This window comes from Gallus gallus, chromosome 9 (genome assembly GCF_016699485.2).
Source record: "Gallus gallus isolate bGalGal1 chromosome 9, bGalGal1.mat.broiler.GRCg7b, whole genome shotgun sequence".
Lineage (NCBI taxonomy): Eukaryota > Metazoa > Chordata > Aves > Galliformes > Phasianidae > Gallus > Gallus gallus.
In genome coordinates this window covers 498,686-522,578 of record NC_052540.1, presented here as the reverse complement: position 1 = coordinate 522,578, position 23,893 = coordinate 498,686, and the positions used below count along the sequence as shown (strand labels likewise).

The following is a 23,893-nucleotide window of genomic DNA, read 5'->3' as shown; positions in this document are numbered from 1 at the left end:
GGAGGAGATGCATCACCCCTACCTCTGGCCGTGGGCTCCTTTCGGTCCTGCACGGACCGGAGGCCGGGGTCGCAGCCCCTGGGCTGTGCTCTTCCTCCTGCACGACAGCTTCAGCATCGCCTCCATCTCGCGCTGCCGCGTCCCTCCCCCAGCGGCCACTCCTTGTCCCTCGGCCTCCTCTCCCTCTCTCCCCCCCCCCCCCCCCCTCTCTGTTTTGGTTTTCCTCCAGGCGCCTTTACGCAGCACCGCCTGCGTTCCCCGCACCGGTACCGGCCCTGGGTGCGCCTCTCTCAGACCTCACTGAAGGGCTGACTGCCGCTGGGGAGGGATTTGTGGTTGGAAATCCCTCCTTGGTGAAGCCTTCCCCCGCAGACCTGGAATCTTCTGATACGGGTGAGCAATCCTCTTCCCTTTCTTTATAGCACCTCTCTACTGTGCAGGTAGTATGGGTATAGCATGATAGACTGGAAAGCATATCGTAGGGGCTATTCTGTCTGCATAAGAGACCCTCAGCAAAAGAAAAGCAGACTTAACAAACATCCGAGAAGCCAGGGCCTCAGCACGAGGATTGCCTCGCTCCGGTGGGTAGGTTGGGGTGCAACAGGCAGGCATGGAGATACTCCCCTCTCTCCTCCTTCCAAGCTTATCCCTATGCAAGGACAAGCAGATGTGCAGAAACGGGGACTGAGTGTGGAACGAGCACATGTGAGAAGTTAGCTAATTAGCAGTATGTGCTTAGCTAGCAGTCATTTGTGTTGATCCAGTATCCGTGTGTTTAGCTGAGCGTCAGGAAGATGGTGAACCTGAAGTACTCAGCCAATGGGGAACCAGGGGAGAAAGAGACGAGCGTCGAGTCATGGGGCAGCAACCATGTAAGGCTGTTTTCTGCGAGCCCCGCCGCTGCCATGGCAAACAGAGTCTGCTTTATGAGAGATACCGTCCTGGTGGGTTGTGGGATATTTCCCACACGGTCCCGTCTCCTCCCATCGCCAACACAAAGCCCGGGCCGTATTTGGGACGGGGATCTGGTGCTCCCAGGCTGTTGTAGGCCGGTGACAGCGGGGTGGCAGAGCCCCGGGCTGCCTGCAGTGGGCCAGTAGAGAGGGATGTACCAGGAGCAGCGTGATGGGCAGCCCTGCTGGTGTCGGGGTGTGGGGTGGTCGGTGTATGAGTAGGTTTGGGAGGGTGGGGAGGAGTGTGTGTTTCCGTGTGTGTCCGTCCGTGCTGTGGTGTGCTGTGTGCGTGCAGTTCCATAGCGGTGCTGTTGCAGGGCTGTAAGTGCGGCAGTGCCACTGTGCCACGTGTAGGGCGGGTGTGGGGGGCCGTGGTAAGGTGTAGTGAGGAGTGGATGGGTGAGGGGCGGGGAGGTGTGGGTTGCGTGGGCTTCCCTTTTGCTGTGGGGGCTTTGGGCCTTCTTTGGCATTGCGTGTTGGGCGGTGGCGGTGTGTGCAGATGGGAAGAGGGCTGGAGCCGGAGCAGCCCGTGCCTACGGCCATCCCACCCTGGTAACGCCCGATCTCGTCTGATCTCGGAAGCTAAGCAGGGTCGGGCCTGGTTAGTACTTGGATGGGAGACCTCCTGGGAATACCGGGTGCTGTAGGCTTTTGCTCCCACTTTTTCTTTCCCTCCGCTCCCGCGGGGTCGCGCTGCCCGCAGGAGGCGTCAGCTTTCGTGTCCGGGGGCATCGTTCCGTTTTGCTGTGTTGCCGTCACTACTGAGTTCGCGTGCGCTTTGCCTTTTGCTTGTTTTCTCACTTCTTTATTGGTTGCTCTTCTTCCTTTTCGCTCTTTTCTTTTCTTTGCTCTCCCCGTAGTCTTGTCTCCCTCGGCCTTCCACGGCCGCAGCGGGCACTAGTCAAACGGCCCGTGTGGGTCTGCAAGGGGCCGTGCCATGCTCTGGAATGCCCACTGCAGGATCCCATCCCACGTTCCCTGTGGGATCGCACACCCGTTGTCAGTCTCCGCTCTCGCTCTATTCTCAGCCTCTCTGCTTTACCCTCTTTCTCATCTTCCTTCCCAGCGCCCCCCGGCCTGCTCTGGAGCTTCCCAGTGCACCAAGTGGTCCCTGTGAATGTGCTGCGGATGCACTCCGCGTGTCCTACCTCACTCAGGAGGGCGTCGAGCTCTTCCCTGCTGGACATGGGGTCGCTGCTGGCTGAGCCATTCTCTAGCTGTGGGAGGAGATGCGTCACCCCTACCTCTGGCCGTGGGCTCCTTTCGGTCCTGCACGGACCGGAGGCCGGGGTCGCAGCCCCTGGGCTGTGCTCTTCCTCCTGCACGACAGCTTCAGCATTGCCTCCATCTCACGCTGCCGCGTCCCTCCCCCAGCGGCCACTCCTTGTCCCTCGGCCTCCTCTCCCTCTCTCCCCCCCCCCCCCCCCCCCCTCTCTCTGTTTTGGTGTTCCTCCAGGCGCCTTTACCCAGCACCGCCTGCGTTCCCCGCACCGGTACCGGCCCTGGGTGCACCAACCTTTGCTGCGAGAAGCACGCGTTCTCCAGCAGCTGCACTGCTCTCGTGGCTGCCTGTTTCTGGGATGCCCGTGCAGGAGCTGCAAAGCCACAGCCCTCTGCAAGCCAACGAGGTGTCTTGAAGCCTTCTGGGCAGTTGGAAGGAACGGGGAGGTGTGGGGTATGATGTGGGGAAAGGCGGCGGGGACTCACCCAGGGTCCCCATCACAAGTAGGGCAGCGTTGGGGTGCAGAGATGCTGGAGAAGCAGCGGCCACAGGTGCTGCCGTGGCCTCCTCCCGGCTGGGCACCGTGCTCCTCCTTGTCTGGGACTGCAGGGAGCTGCTCTGCAGCCGTGTCTGCCTCCCGCAGCCGGCCCAGCTTGGCCACGCATGAGCTGCATTGCCACGTCCCGCTGCACAACCCCAGCACAGCAGTGAGGGGCAGTGGGGACATGAGGTACAGCTGGGCCCCACGGCAGCGCGGGGCTCACCTCGGGACACAGGGCAGCGGGGGCACCAGGCAGGGGAGGTGGAAGGCCCTGGGGCAGCCATCGCAGCAGATGAGCTCGCCGCCGTCACCGCACACTGCACACTCATCCTCGTTGTCCTGCCGTGGGTGGGGATACAGGGGCTCGCCGTCGGCAGCGGGATGCAGCCAGGCTGCAGGGGATCTTGGCACCTCCCATCCCGTCACCTCCCATCGCCAACACAAAGCCCGGGCCGTATTTGGGACGGGGATCTGGTGCTCCCAGGCTGTTGTAGGCCGGTGACAGCGGGGTGGCAGAGCCCCGGGCTGCCTGCAGTGGGCCAGTAGAGAGGGATGTACCAGGAGCAGCGTGATGGGCAGCCCTGCTGGTGTCGGGGTGTGGGGTGGTCGGTGTATGAGTAGGTTTGGGAGGGTGGGGAGGAGTGTGTGTTTCCGTGTGTGTCCGTCCGTGCTGTGGTGTGCTGTGTGCGTGCAGTTCCATAGCGGTGCTGTTGCAGGGCTGTAAGTGCGGCAGTGCCACTGTGCCACGTGTAGGGCGGGTGTGGGGGGCCGTGGTAAGGTGTAGTGAGGAGTGGATGGGTGAGGGGCGGGGAGGTGTGGGTTGCGTGGGCTTCCCTTTTGCTGTGGGGGCTTTGGGCCTTCTTTGGCATTGCGTGTTGGGCGGTGGCGGTGTGTGCAGATGGGAAGAGGGCTGGAGCCGGAGCAGCCCGTGCCTACGGCCATCCCACCCTGGTAACGCCCGATCTCGTCTGATCTCGGAAACTAAGCAGGGTCGGGCCTGGTTAGTACTTGGATGGGAGACCTCCTGGGAATACCGGGTGCTGTAGGCTTTTGCTCCCACTTTTTCTTTCCCTCCGCTCCCGCGGGGTCGCGCTGCCCGCAGGAGGCGTCAGCTTTCGTGTCCGGGGGCATCGTTCCGTTTTGCTGTGTTGCCGTCACTACTGAGTTCGCGTGCGCTTTGCCTTTTGCTTGTTTTCTCACTTCTTTATTGGTTGCTCTTCTTCCTTTTCGCTCTTTTCTTTTCTTTGCTCTCCCCGTAGTCTTGTCTCCCTCGGCCTTCCACGGCCGCAGCGGGCACTAGTCAAACGGCCCGTGTGGGTCTGCAAGGGGCCGTGCCATGCTCTGGAATGCCCACTGCAGGATCCCATCCCACGTTCCCTGTGGGATCGCACACCCGTTGTCAGTCTCCGCTCTCGCTCTATTCTCAGCCTCTCTGCTTTACCCTCTTTCTCATCTTCCTTCCCAGCGCCCCCCGGCCTGCTCTGGAGCTTCCCAGTGCACCAAGTGGTCCCTGTGAATGTGCTGCGGATGCACTCCGCGTGTCCTACCTCACTCAGGAGGGCGTCGAGCTCTTCCCTGCTGGACATGGGGTCGCTGCTGGCTGAGCCATTCTCTAGCTGTGGGAGGAGATGCGTCACCCCTACCTCTGGCCGTGGGCTCCTTTCGGTCCTGCACGGACCGGAGGCCGGGGTCGCAGCCCCTGGGCTGTGCTCTTCCTCCTGCACGACAGCTTCAGCATCGCCTCCATCTCGCGCTGCCGCGTCCCTCCCCCAGCGGCCACTCCTTGTCCCTCGGCCTCCTCTCCCTCTCTCCCCCCCCCCCCCCCCTCTCTCTCTGTTTTGGTGTTCCTCCAGGCGCCTTTACCCAGCACCGCCTGCGTTCCCCGCACCGGTACCGGCCCTGGGTGCACCAACCTTTGCTGCGAGAAGCACGCGTTCTCCAGCAGCTGCACTGCTCTCGTGGCTGCCTGTTTCTGGGATGCCCGTGCAGGAGCTGCAAAGCCACAGCCCTCTGCAAGCCAACGAGGTGTCTTGAAGCCTTCTGGGCAGTTGGAAGGAACGGGGAGGTGTGGGGTATGATGTGGGGAAAGGCGGCGGGGACTCACCCAGGGTCCCCATCACAAGTAGGGCAGCGTTGGGGTGCAGAGATGCTGGAGAAGCAGCGGCCACAGGTGCTGCCGTGGCCTCCTCCCGGCTGGGCACCGTGCTCCTCCTTGTCTGGGACTGCAGGGAGCTGCTCTGCAGCCGTGTCTGCCTCCCGCAGCCGGCCCAGCTTGGCCACGCATGAGCTGCATTGCCACGTCCCGCTGCACAACCCAGCACAGCAGTGAGGGGCAGTGGGGACATGAGGTACAGCTGGGCCCCACGGCAGCGCGGGGCTCACCTCGGGACACAGGGCAGCGGGGGCACCAGGCAGGGGAGGTGGAAGGCCCTGGGGCAGCCATCGCAGCAGATGAGCTCGCCGCCGTCACCGCACACTGCACACTCATCCTCGTTGTCCTGCCGTGGGTGGGGATACAGGGGCTCGCCGTCGGCAGCGGGATGCAGCCAGGCTGCAGGGGATCTTGGCACCTCCCATCCCGTCACCTCCCATCGCCAACACAAAGCCCGGGCCGTATTTGGGACGGGGATCTGGTGCTCCCAGGCTGTTGTAGGCCGGTGACAGCGGGGTGGCAGAGCCCCGGGCTGCCTGCAGTGGGCCAGTAGAGAGGGATGTACCAGGAGCAGCGTGATGGGCAGCCCTGCTGGTGTCGGGGTGTGGGGTGGTCGGTGTATGAGTAGGTTTGGGAGGGTGGGGAGGAGTGTGTGTTTCCGTGTGTGTCCGTCCGTGCTGTGGTGTGCTGTGTGCGTGCAGTTCCATAGCGGTGCTGTTGCAGGGCTGTAAGTGCGGCAGTGCCACTGTGCCACGTGTAGGGCGGGTGTGGGGGGCCGTGGTAAGGTGTAGTGAGGAGTGGATGGGTGAGGGGCGGGGAGGTGTGGGTTGCGTGGGCTTCCCTTTTGCTGTGGGGGCTTTGGGCCTTCTTTGGCATTGCGTGTTGGGCGGTGGCGGTGTGTGCAGATGGGAAGAGGGCTGGAGCCGGAGCAGCCCGTGCCTACGGCCATCCCACCCTGGTAACGCCCGATCTCGTCTGATCTCGGAAGCTAAGCAGGGTCGGGCCTGGTTAGTACTTGGATGGGAGACCTCCTGGGAATACCGGGTGCTGTAGGCTTTTGCTCCCACTTTTTCTTTCCCTCCGCTCCCGCGGGGTCGCGCTGCCCGCAGGAGGCGTCAGCTTTCGTGTCCGGGGGCATCGTTCCGTTTTGCTGTGTTGCCGTCACTACTGAGTTCGCGTGCGCTTTGCCTTTTGCTTGTTTTCTCACTTCTTTATTGGTTGCTCTTCTTCCTTTTCGCTCTTTTCTTTTCTTTGCTCTCCCCGTAGTCTTGTCTCCCTCGGCCTTCCACGGCCGCAGCGGGCACTAGTCAAACGGCCCGTGTGGGTCTGCAAGGGGCCGTGCCATGCTCTGGAATGCCCACTGCAGGATCCCATCCCACGTTCCCTGTGGGATCGCACACCCGTTGTCAGTCTCCGCTCTCGCTCTATTCTCAGCCTCTCTGCTTTACCCTCTTTCTCATCTTCCTTCCCAGCGCCCCCCGGCCTGCTCTGGAGCTTCCCAGTGCACCAAGTGGTCCCTGTGAATGTGCTGCGGATGCACTCCGCGTGTCCTACCTCACTCAGGAGGGCGTCGAGCTCTTCCCTGCTGGACATGGGGTCGCTGCTGGCTGAGCCATTCTCTAGCTGTGGGAGGAGATGCGTCACCCCTACCTCTGGCCGTGGGCTCCTTTCGGTCCTGCACGGACCGGAGGCCGGGGTCGCAGCCCCTGGGCTGTGCTCTTCCTCCTGCACGACAGCTTCAGCATTGCCTCCATCTCACGCTGCCGCGTCCCTCCCCCAGCGGCCACTCCTTGTCCCTCGGCCTCCTCTCCCTCTCTCCCCCCCCCCCCCCCCCTCTCTCTCTGTTTTGGTGTTCCTCCAGGCGCCTTTACCCAGCACCGCCTGCGTTCCCCGCACCGGTACCGGCCCTGGGTGCACCAACCTTTGCTGCGAGAAGCACGCGTTCTCCAGCAGCTGCACTGCTCTCGTGGCTGCCTGTTTCTGGGATGCCCGTGCAGGAGCTGCAAAGCCACAGCCCTCTGCAAGCCAACGAGGTGTCTTGAAGCCTTCTGGGCAGTTGGAAGGAACGGGGAGGTGTGGGGTATGATGTGGGGAAAGGCGGCGGGGACTCACCCAGGGTCCCCATCACAAGTAGGGCAGCGTTGGGGTGCAGAGATGCTGGAGAAGCAGCGGCCACAGGTGCTGCCGTGGCCTCCTCCCGGCTGGGCACCGTGCTCCTCCTTGTCTGGGACTGCAGGGAGCTGCTCTGCAGCCGTGTCTGCCTCCCGCAGCCGGCCCAGCTTGGCCACGCATGAGCTGCATTGCCACGTCCCGCTGCACAACCCCAGCACAGCAGTGAGGGGCAGTGGGGACATGAGGTACAGCTGGGCCCCACGGCAGCGCGGGGCTCACCTCGGGACACAGGGCAGCGGGGGCACCAGGCAGGGGAGGTGGAAGGCCCTGGGGCAGCCATCGCAGCAGATGAGCTCGCCGCCGTCACCGCACACTGCACACTCATCCTCGTTGTCCTGCCGTGGGTGGGGATACAGGGGCTCGCCGTCGGCAGCGGGATGCAGCCAGGCTGCAGGGGATCTTGGCACCTCCCATCCCGTCACCTCCCATCGCCAACACAAAGCCCGGGCCGTATTTGGGACGGGGATCTGGTGCTCCCAGGCTGTTGTAGGCCGGTGACAGCGGGGTGGCAGAGCCCCGGGCTGCCTGCAGTGGGCCAGTAGAGAGGGATGTACCAGGAGCAGCGTGATGGGCAGCCCTGCTGGTGTCGGGGTGTGGGGTGGTCGGTGTATGAGTAGGTTTGGGAGGGTGGGGAGGAGTGTGTGTTTCCGTGTGTGTCCGTCCGTGCTGTGGTGTGCTGTGTGCGTGCAGTTCCATAGCGGTGCTGTTGCAGGGCTGTAAGTGCGGCAGTGCCACTGTGCCACGTGTAGGGCGGGTGTGGGGGGGCCGTGGTAAGGTGTAGTGAGGAGTGGATGGGTGAGGGGCGGGGAGGTGTGGGTTGCGTGGGCTTCCCTTTTGCTGTGGGGGCTTTGGGCCTTCTTTGGCATTGCGTGTTGGGCGGTGGCGGTGTGTGCAGATGGGAAGAGGGCTGGAGCCGGAGCAGCCCGTGCCTACGGCCATCCCACCCTGGTAACGCCCGATCTCGTCTGATCTCGGAAGCTAAGCAGGGTCGGGCCTGGTTAGTACTTGGATGGGAGACCTCCTGGGAATACCGGGTGCTGTAGGCTTTTGCTCCCACTTTTTCTTTCCCTCCGCTCCCGCGGGGTCGCGCTGCCCGCAGGAGGCGTCAGCTTTCGTGTCCGGGGGCATCGTTCCGTTTTGCTGTGTTGCCGTCACTACTGAGTTCGCGTGCGCTTTGCCTTTTGCTTGTTTTCTCACTTCTTTATTGGTTGCTCTTCTTCCTTTTCGCTCTTTTCTTTTCTTTGCTCTCCCCGTAGTCTTGTCTCCCTCGGCCTTCCACGGCCGCAGCGGGCACTAGTCAAACGGCCCGTGTGGGTCTGCAAGGGGCCGTGCCATGCTCTGGAATGCCCACTGCAGGATCCCATCCCACGTTCCCTGTGGGATCGCACACCCGTTGTCAGTCTCCGCTCTCGCTCTATTCTCAGCCTCTCTGCTTTACCCTCTTTCTCATCTTCCTTCCCAGCGCCCCCCGGCCTGCTCTGGAGCTTCCCAGTGCACCAAGTGGTCCCTGTGAATGTGCTGCGGATGCACTCCGCGTGTCCTACCTCACTCAGGAGGGCGTCGAGCTCTTCCCTGCTGGACATGGGGTCGCTGCTGGCTGAGCCATTCTCTAGCTGTGGGAGGAGATGCGTCACCCCTACCTCTGGCCGTGGGCTCCTTTCGGTCCTGCACGGACCGGAGGCCGGGGTCGCAGCCCCTGGGCTGTGCTCTTCCTCCTGCACGACAGCTTCAGCATTGCCTCCATCTCACGCTGCCGCGTCCCTCCCCCAGCGGCCACTCCTTGTCCCTCGGCCTCCTCTCCCTCTCTCCACCCCCCCCCCCCCCTCTCTCTCTGTTTTGGTGTTCCTCCAGGCGCCTTTACCCAGCACCGCCTGCGTTCCCCGCACCGGTACCGGCCCTGGGTGCACCAACCTTTGCTGCGAGAAGCACGCGTTCTCCAGCAGCTGCACTGCTCTCGTGGCTGCCTGTTTCTGGGATGCCCGTGCAGGAGCTGCAAAGCCACAGCCCTCTGCAAGCCAACGAGGTGTCTTGAAGCCTTCTGGGCAGTTGGAAGGAACGGGGAGGTGTGGGGTATGATGTGGGGAAAGGCGGCGGGGACTCACCCAGGGTCCCCATCACAAGTAGGGCAGCGTTGGGGTGCAGAGATGCTGGAGAAGCAGCGGCCACAGGTGCTGCCGTGGCCTCCTCCCGGCTGGGCACCGTGCTCCTCCTTGTCTGGGACTGCAGGGAGCTGCTCTGCAGCCGTGTCTGCCTCCCGCAGCCGGCCCAGCTTGGCCACGCATGAGCTGCATTGCCACGTCCCGCTGCACAACCCCAGCACAGCAGTGAGGGGCAGTGGGGACATGAGGTACAGCTGGGCCCCACGGCAGCGCGGGGCTCACCTCGGGACACGGGGCAGCGGGGGCACCAGGCAGGGGAGGTGGAAGGCCCTGGGGCAGCCATCGCAGCAGATGAGCTCGCCGCCGTCACCGCACACTGCACACTCATCCTCGTTGTCCTGCCGTGGGTGGGGATACAGGGGCTCGCCGTCGGCAGCGGGATGCAGCCAGGCTGCAGGGGATCTTGGCACCTCCCATCCCGTCACCTCCCATCGCCAACACAAAGCCCGGGCCGTATTTGGGACGGGGATCTGGTGCTCCCAGGCTGTTGTAGGCCGGTGACAGCGGGGTGGCAGAGCCCCGGGCTGCCTGCAGTGGGCCAGTAGAGAGGGATGTACCAGGAGCAGCGTGATGGGCAGCCCTGCTGGTGTCGGGGTGTGGGGTGGTCGGTGTATGAGTAGGTTTGGGAGGGTGGGGAGGAGTGTGTGTTTCCGTGTGTGTCCGTCCGTGCTGTGGTGTGCTGTGTGCGTGCAGTTCCATAGCGGTGCTGTTGCAGGGCTGTAAGTGCGGCAGTGCCACTGTGCCACGTGTAGGGCGGGTGTGGGGGGGCCGTGGTAAGGTGTAGTGAGGAGTGGATGGGTGAGGGGCGGGGAGGTGTGGGTTGCGTGGGCTTCCCTTTTGCTGTGGGGGCTTTGGGCCTTCTTTGGCATTGCGTGTTGGGCGGTGGCGGTGTGTGCAGATGGGAAGAGGGCTGGAGCCGGAGCAGCCCGTGCCTACGGCCATCCCACCCTGGTAACGCCCGATCTCGTCTGATCTCGGAAGCTAAGCAGGGTCGGGCCTGGTTAGTACTTGGATGGGAGACCTCCTGGGAATACCGGGTGCTGTAGGCTTTTGCTCCCACTTTTTCTTTCCCTCCGCTCCCGCGGGGTCGCGCTGCCCGCAGGAGGCGTCAGCTTTCGTGTCCGGGGGCATCGTTCCGTTTTGCTGTGTTGCCGTCACTACTGAGTTCGCGTGCGCTTTGCCTTTTGCTTGTTTTCTCACTTCTTTATTGGTTGCTCTTCTTCCTTTTCGCTCTTTTCTTTTCTTTGCTCTCCCCGTAGTCTTGTCTCCCTCGGCCTTCCACGGCCGCAGCGGGCACTAGTCAAACGGCCCGTGTGGGTCTGCAAGGGGCCGTGCCATGCTCTGGAATGCCCACTGCAGGATCCCATCCCACGTTCCCTGTGGGATCGCACACCCGTTGTCAGTCTCCGCTCTCGCTCTATTCTCAGCCTCTCTGCTTTAACCCTCTTTCTCATCTTCCTTCCCAGCGCCCCCCGGCCTGCTCTGGAGCTTCCAGTGCACCAAGTGGTCCCTGTGAATGTGCTGCGGATGCACTCCGCGTGTCCTACCTCACTCAGGAGGGCGTCGAGCTCTTCCCTGCTGGACATGGGGTCGCTGCTGGCTGAGCCATTCTCTAGCTGTGGGAGGAGATGCGTCACCCCTACCTCTGGCCGTGGGCTCCTTTCGGTCCTGCACGGACCGGAGGCCGGGGTCGCAGCCCCTGGGCTGTGCTCTTCCTCCTGCACGACAGCTTCAGCATTGCCTCCATCTCACGCTGCCGCGTCCCTCCCCCAGCGGCCACTCCTTGTCCCTCGGCCTCCTCTCCCTCTCTCCCCCCCCCCCCCCCTCTCTCTGTTTTGGTGTTCCTCCAGGCGCCTTTACCCAGCACCGCCTGCGTTCCCCGCACCGGTACCGGCCCTGGGTGCACCAACCTTTGCTGCGAGAAGCACGCGTTCTCCAGCAGCTGCACTGCTCTCGTGGCTGCCTGTTTCTGGGATGCCCGTGCAGGAGCTGCAAAGCCACAGCCCTCTGCAAGCCAACGAGGTGTCTTGAAGCCTTCTGGGCAGTTGGAAGGAACGGGGAGGTGTGGGGTATGATGTGGGGAAAGGCGGCGGGGACTCACCCAGGGTCCCCATCACAAGTAGGGCAGCGTTGGGGTGCAGAGATGCTGGAGAAGCAGCGGCCACAGGTGCTGCCGTGGCCTCCTCCCGGCTGGGCACCGTGCTCCTCCTTGTCTGGGACTGCAGGGAGCTGCTCTGCAGCCGTGTCTGCCTCCCGCAGCCGGCCCAGCTTGGCCACGCATGAGCTGCATTGCCACGTCCCGCTGCACAACCCCAGCACAGCAGTGAGGGGCAGTGGGGACATGAGGTACAGCTGGGCCCCACGGCAGCGCGGGGCTCACCTCGGGACACAGGGCAGCGGGGGCACCAGGCAGGGGAGGTGGAAGGCCCTGGGGCAGCCATCGCAGCAGATGAGCTCGCCGCCGTCACCGCACACTGCACACTCATCCTCGTTGTCCTGCCGTGGGTGGGGATACAGGGGCTCGCCGTCGGCAGCGGGATGCAGCCAGGCTGCAGGGGATCTTGGCACCTCCCATCCCGTCACCTCCCATCGCCAACACAAAGCCCGGGCCGTATTTGGGACGGGGATCTGGTGCTCCCAGGCTGTTGTAGGCCGGTGACAGCGGGGTGGCAGAGCCCCGGGCTGCCTGCAGTGGGCCAGTAGAGAGGGATGTACCAGGAGCAGCGTGATGGGCAGCCCTGCTGGTGTCGGGGTGTGGGGTGGTCGGTGTATGAGTAGGTTTGGGAGGGTGGGGAGGAGTGTGTGTTTCCGTGTGTGTCCGTCCGTGCTGTGGTGTGCTGTGTGCGTGCAGTTCCATAGCGGTGCTGTTGCAGGGCTGTAAGTGCGGCAGTGCCACTGTGCCACGTGTAGGGCGGGTGTGGGGGGCCGTGGTAAGGTGTAGTGAGGAGTGGATGGGTGAGGGGCGGGGAGGTGTGGGTTGCGTGGGCTTCCCTTTTGCTGTGGGGGCTTTGGGCCTTCTTTGGCATTGCGTGTTGGGCGGTGGCGGTGTGTGCAGATGGGAAGAGGGCTGGAGCCGGAGCAGCCTGTGCCTACGGCCATCCCACCCTGGTAACGCCCGATCTCGTCTGATCTCGGAAGCTAAGCAGGGTCGGGCCTGGTTAGTACTTGGATGGGAGACCTCCTGGGAATACCGGGTGCTGTAGGCTTTTGCTCCCACTTTTTCTTTCCCTCCGCTCCCGCGGGGTCGCGCTGCCCGCAGGAGGCGTCAGCTTTCGTGTCCGGGGGCATCGTTCCGTTTTGCTGTGTTGCCGTCACTACTGAGTTCGCGTGCGCTTTGCCTTTTGCTTGTTTTCTCACTTCTTTATTGGTTGCTCTTCTTCCTTTTCGCTCTTTTCTTTTCTTTGCTCTCCCCGTAGTCTTGTCTCCCTCGGCCTTCCACGGCCGCAGCGGGCACTAGTCAAACGGCCCGTGTGGGTCTGCAAGGGGCCGTGCCATGCTCTGGAATGCCCACTGCAGGATCCCATCCCACGTTCCCTGTGGGATCGCACACCCGTTGTCAGTCTCCGCTCTCGCTCTATTCTCAGCCTCTCTGCTTTACCCTCTTTCTCATCTTCCTTCCCAGCGCCCCCCGGCCTGCTCTGGAGCTTCCCAGTGCACCAAGTGGTCCCTGTGAATGTGCTGCGGATGCACTCCGCGTGTCCTACCTCACTCAGGAGGGCGTCGAGCTCTTCCCTGCTGGACATGGGGTCGCTGCTGGCTGAGCCATTCTCTAGCTGTGGGAGGAGATGCGTCACCCCTACCTCTGGCCGTGGGCTCCTTTCGGTCCTGCACGGACCGGAGGCCGGGGTCGCAGCCCCTGGGCTGTGCTCTTCCTCCTGCACGACAGCTTCAGCATTGCCTCCATCTCACGCTGCCGCGTCCCTCCCCCAGCGGCCACTCCTTGTCCCTCGGCCTCCTCTCCCTCTCTCCCCCCCCCCCCCCTCTCTCTCTGTTTTGGTGTTCCTCCAGGCGCCTTTACCCAGCACCGCCTGCGTTCCCCGCACCGGTACCGGCCCTGGGTGCACCAACCTTTGCTGCGAGAAGCACGCGTTCTCCAGCAGCTGCACTGCTCTCGTGGCTGCCTGTTTCTGGGATGCCCGTGCAGGAGCTGCAAAGCCACAGCCCTCTGCAAGCCAACGAGGTGTCTTGAAGCCTTCTGGGCAGTTGGAAGGAACGGGGAGGTGTGGGGTATGATGTGGGGAAAGGCGGCGGGGACTCACCCAGGGTCCCCATCACAAGTAGGGCAGCGTTGGGGTGCAGAGATGCTGGAGAAGCAGCGGCCACAGGTGCTGCCGTGGCCTCCTCCCGGCTGGGCACCGTGCTCCTCCTTGTCTGGGACTGCAGGGAGCTGCTCTGCAGCCGTGTCTGCCTCCCGCAGCCGGCCCAGCTTGGCCACGCATGAGCTGCATTGCCACGTCCCGCTGCACAACCCCAGCACAGCAGTGAGGGGCAGTGGGGACATGAGGTACAGCTGGGCCCCACGGCAGCGCGGGGCTCACCTCGGGACACGGGGCAGCGGGGGCACCAGGCAGGGGAGGTGGAAGGCCCTGGGGCAGCCATCGCAGCAGATGAGCTCACCGCCGTCACCGCACACTGCACACTCATCCTCGTTGTCCTGCCGTGGGTGGGGATACAGGGGCTCGCCGTCGGCAGCGGGATGCAGCCAGGCTGCAGGGGATCTTGGCACCTCCCATCCCGTCACCTCCCATCGCCAACACAAAGCCCGGGCCGTATTTGGGACGGGGATCTGGTGCTCCCAGGCTGTTGTAGGCCGGTGACAGCGGGGTGGCAGAGCCCCGGGCTGCCTGCAGTGGGCCAGTAGAGAGGGATGTACCAGGAGCAGCGTGATGGGCAGCCCTGCTGGTGTCGGGGTGTGGGGTGGTCGGTGTATGAGTAGGTTTGGGAGGGTGGGGAGGAGTGTGTGTTTCCGTGTGTGTCCGTCCGTGCTGTGGTGTGCTGTGTGCGTGCAGTTCCATAGCGGTGCTGTTGCAGGGCTGTAAGTGCGGCAGTGCCACTGTGCCACGTGTAGGGCGGGTGTGGGGGGCCGTGGTAAGGTGTAGTGAGGAGTGGATGGGTGAGGGGCGGGGAGGTGTGGGTTGCGTGGGCTTCCCTTTTGCTGTGGGGGCTTTGGGCCTTCTTTGGCATTGCGTGTTGGGCGGTGGCGGTGTGTGCAGATGGGAAGAGGGCTGGAGCCGGAGCAGCCCGTGCCTACGGCCATCCCACCCTGGTAACGCCCGATCTCGTCTGATCTCGGAAGCTAAGCAGGGTCGGGCCTGGTTAGTACTTGGATGGGAGACCTCCTGGGAATACCGGGTGCTGTAGGCTTTTGCTCCCACTTTTTCTTTCCCTCCGCTCCCGCGGGGTCGCGCTGCCCGCAGGAGGCGTCAGCTTTCGTGTCCGGGGGCATCGTTCCGTTTTGCTGTGTTGCCGTCACTACTGAGTTCGCGTGCGCTTTGCCTTTTGCTTGTTTTCTCACTTCTTTATTGGTTGCTCTTCTTCCTTTTCGCTCTTTTCTTTTCTTTGCTCTCCCCGTAGTCTTGTCTCCCTCGGCCTTCCACGGCCGCAGCGGGCACTAGTCAAACGGCCCGTGTGGGTCTGCAAGGGGCCGTGCCATGCTCTGGAATGCCCACTGCAGGATCCCATCCCACGTTCCCTGTGGGATCGCACACCCGTTGTCAGTCTCCGCTCTCGCTCTATTCTCAGCCTCTCTGCTTTACCCTCTTTCTCATCTTCCTTCCCAGCGCCCCCCGGCCTGCTCTGGAGCTTCCCAGTGCACCAAGTGGTCCCTGTGAATGTGCTGCGGATGCACTCCGCGTGTCCTACCTCACTCAGGAGGGCGTCGAGCTCTTCCCTGCTGGACATGGGGTCGCTGCTGGCTGAGCCATTCTCTAGCTGTGGGAGGAGATGCGTCACCCCTACCTCTGGCCGTGGGCTCCTTTCGGTCCTGCACGGACCGGAGGCCGGGGTCGCAGCCCCTGGGCTGTGCTCTTCCTCCTGCACGACAGCTTCAGCATCGCCTCCATCTCGCGCTGCCGCGTCCCTCCCCCAGCGGCCACTCCTTGTCCCTCGGCCTCCTCTCCCTCTCTCCCCCCCCCCCCCCTCTCTCTCTGTTTTGGTGTTCCTCCAGGCGCCTTTACCCAGCACCGCCTGCGTTCCCCGCACCGGTACCGGCCCTGGGTGCACCAACCTTTGCTGCGAGAAGCACGCGTTCTCCAGCAGCTGCACTGCTCTCGTGGCTGCCTGTTTCTGGGATGCCCGTGCAGGAGCTGCAAAGCCACAGCCCTCTGCAAGCCAACGAGGTGTCTTGAAGCCTTCTGGGCAGTTGGAAGGAACGGGGAGGTGTGGGGTGTGATGTGGGGAAAGGCGGCGGGGACTCACCCAGGGTCCCCATCACAAGTAGGGCAGCGTTGGGGTGCAGAGATGCTGGAGAAGCAGCGGCCACAGGTGCTGCCGTGGCCTCCTCCCGGCTGGGCACCGTGCTCCTCCTTGTCTGGGACTGCAGGGAGCTGCTCTGCAGCCGTGTCTGCCTCCCGCAGCCGGCCCAGCTTGGCCACGCATGAGCTGCATTGCCACGTCCCGCTGCACAACCCCAGCACAGCAGTGAGGGGCAGTGGGGACATGAGGTACAGCTGGGCCCCACGGCAGCGCGGGGCTCACCTCGGGACACGGGGCAGCGGGGGCACCAGGCAGGGGAGGTGGAAGGCCCTGGGGCAGCCATCGCAGCAGATGAGCTCGCCGCCGTCACCGCACACTGCACACTCATCCTCGTTGTCCTGCCGTGGGTGGGGATACAGGGGCTCGCCGTCGGCAGCGGGATGCAGCCAGGCTGCAGGGGATCTTGGCACCTCCCATCCCGTCACCTCCCATCGCCAACACAAAGCCCGGGCCGTATTTGGGACGGGGATCTGGTGCTCCCAGGCTGTTGTAGGCCGGTGACAGCGGGGTGGCAGAGCCCCGGGCTGCCTGCAGTGGGCCAGTAGAGAGGGATGTACCAGGAGCAGCGTGATGGGCAGCCCTGCTGGTGTCGGGGTGTGGGGTGGTCGGTGTATGAGTAGGTTTGGGAGGGTGGGGAGGAGTGTGTGTTTCCGTGTGTGTCCGTCCGTGCTGTGGTGTGCTGTGTGCGTGCAGTTCCATAGCGGTGCTGTTGCAGGGCTGTAAGTGCGGCAGTGCCACTGTGCCACGTGTAGGGCGGGTGTGGGGGGCCGTGGTAAGGTGTAGTGAGGAGTGGATGGGTGAGGGGCGGGGAGGTGTGGGTTGCGTGGGCTTCCCTTTTGCTGTGGGGGCTTTGGGCCTTCTTTGGCATTGCGTGTTGGGCGGTGGCGGTGTGTGCAGATGGGAAGAGGGCTGGAGCCGGAGCAGCCCGTGCCTACGGCCATCCCACCCTGGTAACGCCCGATCTCGTCTGATCTCGGAAGCTAAGCAGGGTCGGGCCTGGTTAGTACTTGGATGGGAGACCTCCTGGGAATACCGGGTGCTGTAGGCTTTTGCTCCCACTTTTTCTTTCCCTCCGCTCCCGCGGGGTCGCGCTGCCCGCAGGAGGCGTCAGCTTTCGTGTCCGGGGGCATCGTTCCGTTTTGCTGTGTTGCCGTCACTACTGAGTTCGCGTGCGCTTTGCCTTTTGCTTGTTTTCTCACTTCTTTATTGGTTGCTCTTCTTCCTTTTCGCTCTTTTCTTTTCTTTGCTCTCCCCGTAGTCTTGTCTCCCTCGGCCTTCCACGGCCGCAGCGGGCACTAGTCAAACGGCCCGTGTGGGTCTGCAAGGGGCCGTGCCATGCTCTGGAATGCCCACTGCAGGATCCCATCCCACGTTCCCTGTGGGATCGCACACCCGTTGTCAGTCTCCGCTCTCGCTCTATTCTCAGCCTCTCTGCTTTACCCTCTTTCTCATCTTCCTTCCCAGCGCCCCCCGGCCTGCTCTGGAGCTTCCCAGTGCACCAAGTGGTCCCTGTGAATGTGCTGCGGATGCACTCCGCGTGTCCTACCTCACTCAGGAGGGCGTCGAGCTCTTCCCTGCTGGACATGGGGTCGCTGCTGGCTGAGCCATTCTCTAGCTGTGGGAGGAGATGCGTCACCCCTACCTCTGGCCGTGGGCTCCTTTCGGTCCTGCACGGACCGGAGGCCGGGGTCGCAGCCCCTGGGCTGTGCTCTTCCTCCTGCACGACAGCTTCAGCATTGCCTCCATCTCACGCTGCCGCGTCCCTCCCCCAGCGGCCACTCCTTGTCCCTCGGCCTCCTCTCCCTCTCTCCCCCCCCCCCCCCCCTCTCTCTGTTTTGGTGTTCCTCCAGGCGCCTTTACCCAGCACCGCCTGCGTTCCCCGCACCGGTACCGGCCCTGGGTGCACCAACCTTTGCTGCGAGAAGCACGCGTTCTCCAGCAGCTGCACTGCTCTCGTGGCTGCCTGTTTCTGGGATGCCCGTGCAGGAGCTGCAAAGCCACAGCCCTCTGCAAGCCAACGAGGTGTCTTGAAGCCTTCTGGGCAGTTGGAAGGAACGGGGAGGTGTGGGGTATGATGTGGGGAAAGGCGGCGGGGACTCACCCAGGGTCCCCATCACAAGTAGGGCAGCGTTGGGGTGCAGAGATGCTGGAGAAGCAGCGGCCACAGGTGCTGCCGTGGCCTCCTCCCGGCTGGGCACCGTGCTCCTCCTTGTCTGGGACTGCAGGGAGCTGCTCTGCAGCCGTGTCTGCCTCCCGCAGCCGGCCCAGCTTGGCCACGCATGAGCTGCATTGCCACGTCCCGCTGCACAACCCCAGCACAGCAGTGAGGGGCAGTGGGGACATGAGGTACAGCTGGGCCCCACGGCAGCGCGGGGCTCACCTCGGGACACGGGGCAGCGGGGGCACCAGGCAGGGGAGGTGGAAGGCCCTGGGGCAGCCATCGCAGCAGATGAGCTCGCCGCCGTCACCGCACACTGCACACTCATCCTCGTTGTCCTGCCGTGGGTGGGGATACAGGGGCTCGCCGTCGGCAGCGGGATGCAGCCAGGCTGCAGGGGATCTTGGCACCTCCCATCCCGTCACCTCCCATCGCCAACACAAAGCCCGGGCCGTATTTGGGACGGGGATCTGGTGCTCCCAGGCTGTTGTAGGCCGGTGACAGCGGGGTGGCAGAGCCCCGGGCTGCCTGCAGTGGGCCAGTAGAGAGGGATGTACCAGGAGCAGCGTGATGGGCAGCCCTGCTGGTGTCGGGGTGTGGGGTGGTCGGTGTATGAGTAGGTTTGGGAGGGTGGGGAGGAGTGTGTGTTTCCGTGTGTGTCCGTCCGTGCTGTGGTGTGCTGTGTGCGTGCAGTTCCATAGCGGTGCTGTTGCAGGGCTGTAAGTGCGGCAGTGCCACTGTGCCACGTGTAGGGCGGGTGTGGGGGGCCGTGGTAAGGTGTAGTGAGGAGTGGATGGGTGAGGGGCGGGGAGGTGTGGGTTGCGTGGGCTTCCCTTTTGCTGTGGGGGCTTTGGGCCTTCTTTGGCATTGCGTGTTGGGCGGTGGCGGTGTGTGCAGATGGGAAGAGGGCTGGAGCCGGAGCAGCCCGTGCCTACGGCCATCCCACCCTGGTAACGCCCGATCTCGTCTGATCTCAGAAGCTAAGCAGGGTCGGGCCTGGTTAGTACTTGGATGGGAGACCTCCTGGGAATACCGGGTGCTGTAGGCTTTTGCTCCCACTTTTTCTTTCCCTCCGCTCCCGCGGGGTCGCGCTGCCCGCAGGAGGCGTCAGCTTTCGTGTCCGGGGGCATCGTTCCGTTTTGCTGTGTTGCCGTCACTACTGAGTTCGCGTGCGCTTTGCCTTTTGCTTGTTTTCTCACTTCTTTATTGGTTGCTCTTCTTCCTTTTCGCTCTTTTCTTTTCTTTGCTCTCCCCGTAGTCTTGTCTCCCTCGGCCTTCCACGGCCGCAGCGGGCACTAGTCAAACGGCCCGTGTGGGTCTGCAAGGGGCCGTGCCATGCTCTGGAATGCCCACTGCAGGATCCCATCCCACGTTCCCTGTGGGATCGCACACCCGTTGTCAGTCTCCGCTCTCGCTCTATTCTCAGCCTCTCTGCTTTACCCTCTTTCTCATCTTCCTTCCCAGCGCCCCCCGGCCTGCTCTGGAGCTTCCCAGTGCACCAAGTGGTCCCTGTGAATGTGCTGCGGATGCACTCCGCGTGTCCTACCTCACTCAGGAGGGCGTCGAGCTCTTCCCTGCTGGACATGGGGTCGCTGCTGGCTGAGCCATTCTCTAGCTGTGGGAGGAGATGCGTCACCCCTACCTCTGGCCGTGGGCTCCTTTCGGTCCTGCACGGACCGGAGGCCGGGGTCGCAGCCCCTGGGCTGTGCTCTTCCTCCTGCACGACAGCTTCAGCATCGCCTCCATCTCGCGCTGCCGCGTCCCTCCCCCAGCGGCCACTCCTTGTCCCTCGGCCTCCTCTCCCTCTCTCCCCCCCCCCCCCCCCCCCCCCCCTCTCTCTCTGTTTTGGTGTTCCTCCAGGCGCCTTTACCCAGCACCGCCTGCGTTCCCCGCACCGGTACCGGCCCTGGGTGCACCAACCTTTGCTGCGAGAAGCACGCGTTCTCCAGCAGCTGCACTGCTCTCGTGGCTGCCTGTTTCTGGGATGCCCGTGCAGGAGCTGCAAAGCCACAGCCCTCTGCAAGCCAACGAGGTGTCTTGAAGCCTTCTGGGCAGTTGGAAGGAACGGGGAGGTGTGGGGTGTGATGTGGGGAAAGGCGGCGGGGACTCACCCAGGGTCCCCATCACGAGTAGGGCAGCGTTGGGGTGCAGAGATGCTGGAGAAGCAGCGGCCACAGGTGCTGCCGTGGCCTCCTCCTGGCTGGGCACCGTGCTCCTCCTTGTCTGGGACTGCAGGGAGCTGCTCTGCAGCCGTGTCTGCCTCCCGCAGCCGGCCCAGCTTGGCCACGCATGAGCTGCATTGCCACGTCCCGCTGCACAACCCCAGCACAGCAGTGAGGGGCAGTGGGGACATGAGGTACAGCTGGGCCCCACGGCAGCGCGGGGCTCACCTCGGGACACGGGGCAGCGGGGGCACCAGGCAGGGGAGGTGGAAGGCCCTGGGGCAGCCATCGCAGCAGATGAGCTCGCCGCCGTCACCGCACACTGCACACTCATCCTCGTTGTCCTGCCGTGGGTGGGGATACAGGGGCTCGCCGTCGGCAGCGGGATGCAGCCAGGCTGCAGGGGATCTTGGCACCTCCCATCCCGTCACCTCCCATCGCCAACACAAAGCCCGGGCCGTATTTGGGACGGGGATCTGGTGCTCCCAGGCTGTTGTAGGCCGGTGACAGCGGGGTGGCAGAGCCCCGGGCTGCCTGCAGTGGGCCAGTAGAGAGGGATGTACCAGGAGCAGCGTGATGTCCCCACTTTGCCTTTTGGGCTCACCTGGTAGAGTGCAGGTTCCTGGCTGTGCACAGGGGGTGCTGGCAGGTGGCCGTGGGTGGTCACACACATCTCCCCACTGTGTGAAACAAGGTGCTTTGGCGACCCTTCAGCTGGAAAGGGAAGGCTCCTGCTGCTATGAGAGTTTGTGTGGCTGTAAGGGTGTGTGCTGGTGAGTGGGGGCCGTACGCTTTGGGGTGCCCTGGGTCGAGAAGCAGGCTTCAGGCTGCGGCTCCTGCTTCTCGCCCCCAGCTCCTCACCAGCAGCTGGGACACAGAACTCGTCCCTGGCTCTGCTGCCTGCCTTGGTGCTGCCTGGAAGAGAGGGGAGCGCTGCTCCAGCAGGTGCCATCTCTGTCACACCTCTGCATCTTTGGGGGCCTTCCCAAGGAGGGGTGGGGTGCTCCTTATATTGGGGCTGAAACTTAGCATTTGGGAGGCCTGGGGGCTGCCCGGTGCCTGCACTTACCCAGCTCCTGCACGTGTCTGATGAGGACATGCTTTCCCTCAGTAGCCCCGCAGGTGACAGGCACCTCACTGGCTGCCACCATGACTGCCCTCTGCACTGAGGCAGCCGGGAGGTTTGTGGGCAGGGGGGCTCAGCCTGCCCTGAGGCCTCTACTATGGCCCCAAGAGGTGCACAGGCAAACACTGCCCCATTGCTGCCCCTAGTTTGCCCAGCCGGGTGGCTCTGGGGCTCTAATGGCTGCGCCCAGACTGCCACCACACAACTGGGATTACTCTGGGGAGATATTTGTGCCTGTGCTTGTCCCCCCAGGTGCCAGAGGGATTGGCACTCACCGCTGGTACGGGGTGTGCGTGGAGTGTCCGCACTCTCTGGCTTCTTCACAGTCCTTGCCTTTGCCAGGAGCCCTAGTGGTGTTGGGGGGACTGTCACCAGGGGTGACGCCATGAGTGCCCCCCTACATCTCTTCCCTACGTACACCCTATGTCCAGCCTCCATACCAGGGCTGGTGGTGTGCTGTGGTGAGGGTTGTGCCATGTGGGCCCCGTCCCGCTCCTCAGGGGCTTTTCTCTTGCCTTGGGTTCTCTGTGGGGTCGGTGCTGTGGGGCCGGGGGATGGGCGTCTGCTGCTGCACTGTTGCCCAAGGTCCACCTCTGCAACAGGGACGGAGATGGGCACAGCCAGACCACTGCTTGCGTGCAGCCCCAAGGGTGCTGACCCTTCCAGCCTGGCCTCCTACCTGCGGGGAAGGCGCTATGGAGGGGCCGGAGCCGGGTGTAGCGCTCCAGGTTGTAGTCCTTGAAGAGGACAGCCCAGAAGTCACGGACGGCGGCGGCGTCGCGGCCCAGGAGCCAGGTGAGCAGCGCGTGGAACGCACGGTGGGAGCCCTCCCGCTCCGTCTGGCTCAGTGTCTCCTGCCGATGCCACCACCAACCGTGGACACACACCCAAGTGCCACCAGCCAGCCCCCGTCCTCACAGTGTGGCCAGGAGCACAGTCTCCCCCCACGGCCTCACCTTGAAGATGTGCTCAGGGACGATGTCATGGTCAGCAAGGCCGTGCAGCAGCGGGAAGACATCATCCACCGCCATGGCGATCTCCGTGCGGTGCAGTTTCAGCAGGTGCCGCAGGTCTCTGTCCACCCCCAGCTTGGCCATGCTGCTGCAGCCCGGCAGACAGCCCTCACGCTCCCCTTTAATGTATGCCCCGACTGCTGGAAACTCATCAGGTTCCTGCAGCCCCACTCATTTCTGTACAAGGCCACGTGGTGTGGTGTCAGCTGCCACTAATGGTGAAGGACACCCGGCGTCACGATGACCACGCCGTTCGGAAGGCTGAGAAGGGAGAATTAGGCAGATTGCTGTTACAGGCAGCCCCCACCTCTCCGTCCCTGCGGTCAACCAGGCATCATCCCAAAATTTCTGGACTTTCCGCAGCACCTGCTTCTCTCATCCAGAAACTCAGCTGTCTGTGGGAAGCAGTGCCCTGCAAGTGAGGGACAACAGAAGTGCTCACTGTGGTTACACCTCCTGCACAGTGTCTCCTGCACACACCACCTCCTGCACAGCACCTCCTGCACGTGCCTGGCTGAAGCACGGCAGCTGATGAACAGTCGGAGAAGAAGTGCTGATGCTGAAGAAAGTGCAGATATGTCTGGGTGCAGTTACCAAGGAGGAACGGTACTGTAATGCAGCATGTCAAGATGACAAGTAGTGTCACGAACACACCTGGGGATTACCTGGCTGCATTCATCGCTCTGTAATTGCCTGCTATGGGAAATTGGGCAATAAAGTGATTTCACTGGAAATGCTAGGAGCCAGGGAGGCAGGGAATTGGCACTCTGTGAATGCCTCGCGTAAAGAAGCCTGGGGGTGATGTGATGTAAGAGACCCAGTTGCTCCATCCCAGCAGACCAGAAGAGGAAAGCTCTGAGGCTCCCCTCTCAATTCCCAGGAGTCTGGGACTGCCCCAGCAGAGGTTTCCAGCCGCTGTCCAGAGCCCTGTCCCTGCTGCAGGTGCCATGCACAGCCATCCCTACACTGCAGGGCAGCATCTGATGCTGCTTGCATAGCCAGCCCAGAGTGAATGGGACCAGAAATGGGACCACCAGGGAGCCATCCCCGCTGTGAAGAGCAAGGTGGTATGGGTAAGGATGTCTGTCTGTAAGTCCAGCACGCCTCTCCAACCTTTTGGCTTGTTTGGGCCACGTTGAGCAAACGGGAATTGTCTTGGGCTGCATATAGAATGTATATTAGAATTAATATACGTATATGTAACAAAAAACTTATTTATGCATTTTTTATTAAAACATAAAAAACAGAGCAACAAAGACATAAAGCTGGTGGGATGTTTGACCTTGCTGCTGTGGAACTCACACCTCAGGCTGGCCCCATGGTTGCCATTCCCAGGGAGCTCTCCCAGTGTTCATCAGAGATTTTTGGTGAAATATTAATCTTCCCGTGCTTCATCCTTGGCAATAATCATTCAGAAATGCTCATACTGCTAAAAAGCAGTGACCTTGTTGTGAATTGAGGGGTAGTTCTCTTATTTCCCTTTGGTAAGAGAGAGCTTATAGAAGTCTGGGAAAAAGACACAGCCAGTTTTTTGAGTTGAATGTCTGACTGCAACTCGATGTATTCCATTTGAAAATTCACGTCATGTATTTATCTCAACTGAAACTGGAGTTGCAAATATACAAAAAACCAAAAAGGATTATTTTTTTGGAACTCTCGAAACCTATTCCCAAATCCCTTTATTGCCACGGAAGGCACAGCTGCATATTTGTCGCTGCTCACGGGCTGTGTTTAGCCAATGGATCACAATGCGTGAAATGA

General features: G+C 62.8%; 1 protein-coding gene and 9 non-coding genes across 10 annotated transcripts; 8 read left to right on the top strand and 2 right to left on the bottom strand.

The window, feature by feature from the left end:
• Window positions 1-1,484: 1,484 nt before the first annotated feature.
• On the top strand, window positions 1,485-1,603 carry LOC112533079. Its single transcript, XR_005862508.1, has one exon. It is a non-coding gene; the product is annotated as a 5S ribosomal RNA (ribosomal RNA).
• Window positions 1,604-3,646: 2,043 nt separating this feature from the next.
• LOC112533102 lies at window positions 3,647-3,765 on the top strand. The gene has a single exon (XR_003076872.2). It is a non-coding gene; the product is annotated as a 5S ribosomal RNA (ribosomal RNA).
• Window positions 3,766-5,805: 2,040 nt separating this feature from the next.
• LOC121111551 lies at window positions 5,806-5,924 on the top strand. The gene has a single exon (XR_005862507.1). It is a non-coding gene; the product is annotated as a 5S ribosomal RNA (ribosomal RNA).
• A 2,043-nt stretch (window positions 5,925-7,967) lies between these two features.
• LOC112533047 lies at window positions 7,968-8,086 on the top strand. Its single transcript, XR_003076829.2, has one exon. It is a non-coding gene; the product is annotated as a 5S ribosomal RNA (ribosomal RNA).
• A 2,043-nt stretch (window positions 8,087-10,129) lies between these two features.
• Window positions 10,130-10,248, top strand: LOC121111553. The gene has a single exon (XR_005862514.1). It is a non-coding gene; the product is annotated as a 5S ribosomal RNA (ribosomal RNA).
• A 2,038-nt stretch (window positions 10,249-12,286) lies between these two features.
• On the top strand, window positions 12,287-12,405 carry LOC121111552. Its single transcript, XR_005862512.1, has one exon. It is a non-coding gene; the product is annotated as a 5S ribosomal RNA (ribosomal RNA).
• Window positions 12,406-14,444: 2,039 nt separating this feature from the next.
• Window positions 14,445-14,563, top strand: LOC112533036. The gene has a single exon (XR_003076818.1). It is a non-coding gene; the product is annotated as a 5S ribosomal RNA (ribosomal RNA).
• A 2,039-nt stretch (window positions 14,564-16,602) lies between these two features.
• Window positions 16,603-16,721, top strand: LOC112533035. The gene has a single exon (XR_003076817.1). It is a non-coding gene; the product is annotated as a 5S ribosomal RNA (ribosomal RNA).
• A 2,039-nt stretch (window positions 16,722-18,760) lies between these two features.
• On the bottom strand, window positions 18,761-18,880 carry RN5S (5S ribosomal RNA). Its single transcript, NR_046276.1, is given in 1 exon segment — window positions 18,761-18,880. It is a non-coding gene; the product is annotated as a 5S ribosomal RNA (ribosomal RNA).
• A 246-nt stretch (window positions 18,881-19,126) lies between these two features.
• Window positions 19,127-22,229, bottom strand: AIRE (autoimmune regulator). Its single transcript, XM_040706124.2, has 11 exons — window positions 22,076-22,229; window positions 21,799-21,973; window positions 21,560-21,712; window positions 21,395-21,466; window positions 20,855-20,908; window positions 20,598-20,707; window positions 20,222-20,337; window positions 19,943-20,143; window positions 19,752-19,848; window positions 19,378-19,548; window positions 19,127-19,207 (listed from the first exon to the last, which is right to left on the bottom strand). The coding sequence occupies exons 1-11, from the start codon at window positions 22,214-22,216 to the stop codon at window positions 19,127-19,129; spliced, it is 1,371 nt and encodes a 456-aa protein (XP_040562058.1). The 5' UTR covers window positions 22,217-22,229.
• Between the last annotated feature and the right edge of the window lie 1,664 nt (window positions 22,230-23,893).

Excerpts from the sequence above, each read along its gene's own strand:
- AIRE (XM_040706124.2), bottom strand. The coding sequence starts at position 22,216 with ATGGCCAAGCTGGGGGTGGACAGAGACCTGCGGCACCTGCTGAAACTG. Across the intron at positions 21,974-22,075 it reads TCCCTGAGCACATCTTCAAG|GAGACACTGAGCCAGACGGA; the intron begins GTGAGGCCGTGG and ends TGGCATCGGCAG. Across the intron at positions 20,909-21,394 it reads ACGCACACCCCGTACCAGCG|GCAGCACCAAGGCAGGCAGC; the intron begins GTGAGTGCCAAT and ends CCTCTCTTCCAG.